Here is a 5120-nt window from a genome sequence, read left to right on the forward strand (position 1 = left end):
CCGCCTCTCCTATTTTGTACCCACTAATTAAGTACCTTCCCGACAACCGGTTGGTCCCCTCTTTTTTCAAATTTTGTCCTCGGATACTCCCCTCCCCACGTTCTCTCTTTTCTAAGCTCCACCCATCTGTCTCTTAGGACTGCATAATCGTTTTGTTTACCGCTACAGTAACTGGTGGGCGTGGCCTTCAGGACCAGTATAAATACAGTATCATAGTACCATCAGATTTATACATTATTCAACAGACTTTTTGTGTTAAGGTCATGCTCCATATGATTTTTTTGGAATTCTAATATTTTATTTATTTATATTCATGCAACTAGTGGACAAGAAGTGTGAGAAGGTGAGTGGACATTCGGACAAACAGAAATAGGGATGGACATCCGGACTGACAGACAGAGAGACATAGTCAACTCTTCCGTCCGTCACCTGAACTTGTAGACATCCGAACAAACAAACATCTGGACAGACATCTCTACATATTATCCTTAGATCTTCTGATCTCAAATGATTTTAGACAGTTTTAGACGATCTTAGGCAATTTTAGACGATTTTTGACCATTTTGACCGACTCCAATCGATTTTAGGCAATTTTAGACAGTATTATGTTGTCTTAGAGCTATCTAAGCTGATCTTAAGCACTTTCAGCCTATCTCAACCGATTTTAAGCAATCTTAGCCAATTTTGACCGATTTTAACCAATTTTAGACCACGTAAACCCATTTTAGGCGATCTCAAATGATCTTAGGTTATCTTAAGTAATCTTTGACGATCTCAGCCAATTTTTCGCTGATTCCAATTGGTCTTAGACAATCTTAGGCGATCTAAAACGATCCTAAGCTATCTTAAGATAACTTAAAGCATTTTAGAGCATCATAATCAATTTTGGCCAATTTTAGCCAGTCTTAGACAATTTTAAACCATTTTTGGCAATTTTTGACAATTCTAGACTATCGTAAGCAATCTAAATCGATGTTAAGCACTTTCAGAAGCTCCCAATCGATATTTGACGATTTTAGACAGTCTTATGTGATATGATATATGATGATAAGCAATCTTAGAGGATCTAAAACAATCTTAAGCGGTTTTGAGCGATCTTGGTCAATTTTGACCCATCTCAGACGATTTTTGACCATTTTAGCCAATCTTAGCTAGTTATAAGCGATCTCAGCACAAGGCTCCTTCTTCCAGACCGCATTCTTCCAAAACTATAATTTCTTCCTCCTGTCCCCAACCACCATTTTCCACCACCGCTTCACTCAACTCCTCCTCATCACCATCCTCCTCTACTCTGCCCTAAAGCCACTCATCTGCCTGTGGAGGATGGCAGAGCACCGGCATTCAATCAACCAATGGAATCGAAAGGATCAAATTCTCACAGGGAGTGTCGTGGTTGCTAGTGCTCTTCTGATCACTGCCTCCTTCTTCATCCCCGGTATCTCCTGGCTATCCTATGGTCCTCAGCTCCATGATGCCAATTGCCTCTCCATAATTACTCAACGGAACCAACACATCGAAGCCTTCCCTATTGTGGGCTTTGCGTATGGGGAATACAACATCGTGTCGATCGTTCTAATGGGATGGAGCTTGCTATTGAGTCTCGGATATACCAAAGTGCTCTACACCTTGGCAACCCATAAGGAAAGTCCGAAGAAGCCACGCCAGGCTTTGATTGCCGGTGGGCTCTTCGAGATTGTCTTTCATGGGATCACCGTTTTGGCTCCAGTCGTGGTGTTGATCCCTCTATCCGTCTATTTTGGTATGGAAATCAAGATCGGAGAGGCGTTTGGTGTTTGGATCATTGTAATGGCGGGCCTCGAGGCAACTGGATCGTTTTTGGTGGTGTGGAAGGTTTTAAGTAAGTTTCATAGCTTAGCTCATAGCATAGTTCGTAGATAGCCATAGCGATAGGGAATAGGACATCAATAAGAAAAAGAAATTTCCAGAAAAACCCGGTCAGATCAATCCACAAGGGGTAATGTGGGCAACGCCATCTTCGCGGTGGAGCGAAACTGTGCTATAGGCAGATTGGAGGAGATGATAGAGGATTAACATCGGAGGTACGTATAGCAATTTCGCTCCACTGGACTTTCCTTTTTTGATATTTCCGTGGAACGAGGTTGCAGAATTATAGACTAATTGGTTGTTTTCAGAGATAAGCTATCATAAAGGATGCACGACTCAGGACAGGAACAGGACGCGACAATGGATTTTTTCTTCTTTTTTTCTCCTTTTTTGATTTTCAACGCCCTATAATTACCCCCCCCCCCCCCCCCCTTAATTACCTCTCTCCCTCCTCTCTCTCTTCCGCTATCTCGTTATCCGTTATCTCTCCTCGTATCTTATTTTTATCAAAAACTAATAAAACAAAAAAAAAATTTCAGATCATGTTCAACGACCTGGCAACTCTTCTCCCTTCATTGGTCAACTTTGTTTCAATCGTATTGTTCTTATTATTTTGGTATATCCTCTTCAAGACTGAGAAGCCCAAGACTATACCACAATACAAGATCATAATCCACCTGACGACTGCTTATAATCTATTTCTGATGATGGAAACTTTCGTGTTGAGCCCGGTAAGTCGAAAGGGGGAAGGCGGTTGTGATAGCGATAGTGATGGCGATATCGATAAAACCATACTTGTCAACCGGGCCGACACGGGCCGGCTAGTAACTCGCTTCAAACTCATTATTATGAGCTGAAAAATAAACCAAAATGTAGATCTCAGCGAGTTCTATGCCCGTGACCTACTACGGGCCGGATGGCTATTCGTTAATGTGCCACTGGCCGGGAAAAAGTGCCAAAAAACGCGAAAATGGCCAAAAAACCATTCTAACTCGGCCCGCGACATATTAACGGATAGACATCCGGCCCGTAGTAGGTCACGGACATAGAACTCGTCGAGATCTACATTTTGGTATATTTTTCAGCCCAAAACATTGAGTTTGACGCGAGTTATGAGCCGGCCCGTGTCGGCCCGTTTCGGCCCGGTTGACAAGTATGGATAAAACACCACAACGACTACATAGGTTACTGTATCTATCATTTTCAGAGTTATCATATCAAGAACAATGCATTCTCCATCGTCTTCTCATCAATTCTTCTCCCGGACGATAGCATCCCCAGATTCTTCCTAATACAATATTGGTCCCTAGTCTCCACCAAATTCACTATTCTGCTCCTCAAAATTATCGCCCTAGAGATTTTGATCACAATGTCCCCTAAAGGATATCGACTTTTCATTATCTTCGGAGTACTCACCGCCCTAACTCTTATTATCAACGGAATATTTGCTTCGTGTTTCTGGCAGCCGGCGGAAACCGATATTGCGGGTACTATTGGAGCAATCAACACATCTCAAAACTGGACTACAATGCTTCCCCTGGCATTAATCGTTATTACTATGGTAATTGAGTCTTTTCAATTAATTAAAAACCAATTTAATTAACAGGCATTCCTTCCATACGAATTATATCGCCTTCGCCTGGCGAAAATCAATAGAGAATTCGCCGGCTTCATTCCGAGCTCAACAAAAGCTGAGATCAGAGTCTATTATCGATCAATAATTGCTGAAATGATTGTCGCCGTTATTTTCGGGTATCTGCCAATTATAGGCGTCTATATTCTCACTCTGCTTGGTCTGGGACACGAGGAAATGGGACGCTTCTATTTAAACTATTCAATCGGTGGTTCTACGGTGGTCGAGTCTATTCCCCTCATCTATTTTCTCAGAAAACAGAAAGGTGGGTCATTTGTGAAATTCGTAGTACACATTGATAAAGTTTGAAGGCATACTGTTATGTCCTTTGGTGGAGGAGAAGGGAATTGTAAAACCATTTATTTACATGGTGAGAATCAACAACTAAGAGTTCTCTACATCTTATATAGGCAGATCTTCTTGCCACGTGTGACCTCGGGGTTGGACGTTCACTAGGCTAGGCCATGCTAGTTCACGCCACAACACCTCCCTTTCTTTAATGAAAGTTCGTTTGTCTACTGTCTTGGATCTTCGGTTCTTCCACGACAGCCGCTGCCTAGACTCCACAGCATTTCTTCTTTTGGACCCATGTCCGCATCATTGCTTCGATCTTCTGATCTTCAGCCAACGATCTTCAGCAGATGTCATTTCCCTATGCATCTCACAGCTTCCACACGAAATCTACCATTCGAAATCGTTGAACACGAGTACCTCGATCCATCTTCACTCGGTGCTGCTGCTGGTTCTTCAACGGTGTCTTCCTTCCGGGTGATCCCATGATCTCGAGCTCGTCACTCTCCAACCCTTCTTACCGCTGGTTTGTTGTCGATGTTGTCCACCGGGATCTCTTTTCTTCGGCCTTCTCCGTGCGCACCAGTCAACGGTCCCGTCCGGCATGCGCGTTCCCGGAGCGTCGGATCGTTGATCTCATCCTGATCGCCACTGTTATGTCCTTTGGTGGAGGAGAAGGGAATTATAAAACCATTTATTTACATGGTGAGAATCCACAACTAAGAGTTCTCTACATCTTATATAGGCAGATCTTCTTGCCACGTGTGACCTCGGGGTTGGACGTTCACTAGGCTAGGCATGCTAGTTCACGCCACAACACATACAGTATTCTGATCTATACTATGAAAACAAAAAATTGTTTAAAATATGCATTTTTGCAGGATCAAGCAAGGCTGTTGAAAATCGCGGCCGGCCGCGGCTTTTTTCTTGAAAATCTCAAAAAGCCGCGGCCGGCCGCGGCTTTCTAGCATATCAACTGAAAACATGACTTGATATACTTCTGACTTTTTGGTACAAATCTGACAACCAGGGTTCGACCCCCACTACTGGCAAAACTTTTTTGTTTTTTGTTTTTTACATTTTGGCACCAATCTGACAACCAGGGTTCGACCCCCACTACTGGCAAAACTTTTTTGTTTTTTGTTTTTTACATTTTGGCACCGATCTGACAACCGGGGATCGGTCCCCAACCCCTCCGGTGCAAGGCTGTCGCACGGCCGGCCGAGGTAGGGCCGCGGCCTCGGCCGGCCGCGAGAGAGAAAAAATGAAAAAGCCGCGGCCGCGGCATTTTTAAATGTTGAAAAACTTGGTTGTTTTTGAAAAGTTTTTTCTTCGGTTTTTTTCTGTTACC

General features: G+C 43.4%; 1 protein-coding gene across 1 annotated transcript; it reads left to right on the top strand.

Moving 5' to 3' along the window:
- Positions 1-313: 313 nt before the first annotated feature.
- GCK72_022583 (uncharacterized protein) lies at positions 314-3787 on the top strand (the record flags this gene model as incomplete). Its single annotated transcript, XM_053734914.1, has 5 exons — positions 314-343; positions 1192-1851; positions 2385-2576; positions 3053-3406; positions 3452-3787. 5 exons carry the CDS (start codon positions 314-316, stop codon positions 3785-3787), a joined length of 1572 nt encoding a protein of 523 aa, XP_053578480.1.
- Between the last annotated feature and the right edge of the window lie 1333 nt (positions 3788-5120).

The sequence above is a fragment of the Caenorhabditis remanei genome, chromosome X (genome assembly GCF_010183535.1).
Source record: "Caenorhabditis remanei strain PX506 chromosome X, whole genome shotgun sequence".
Classification (NCBI taxonomy): domain Eukaryota; kingdom Metazoa; phylum Nematoda; class Chromadorea; order Rhabditida; family Rhabditidae; genus Caenorhabditis; species Caenorhabditis remanei.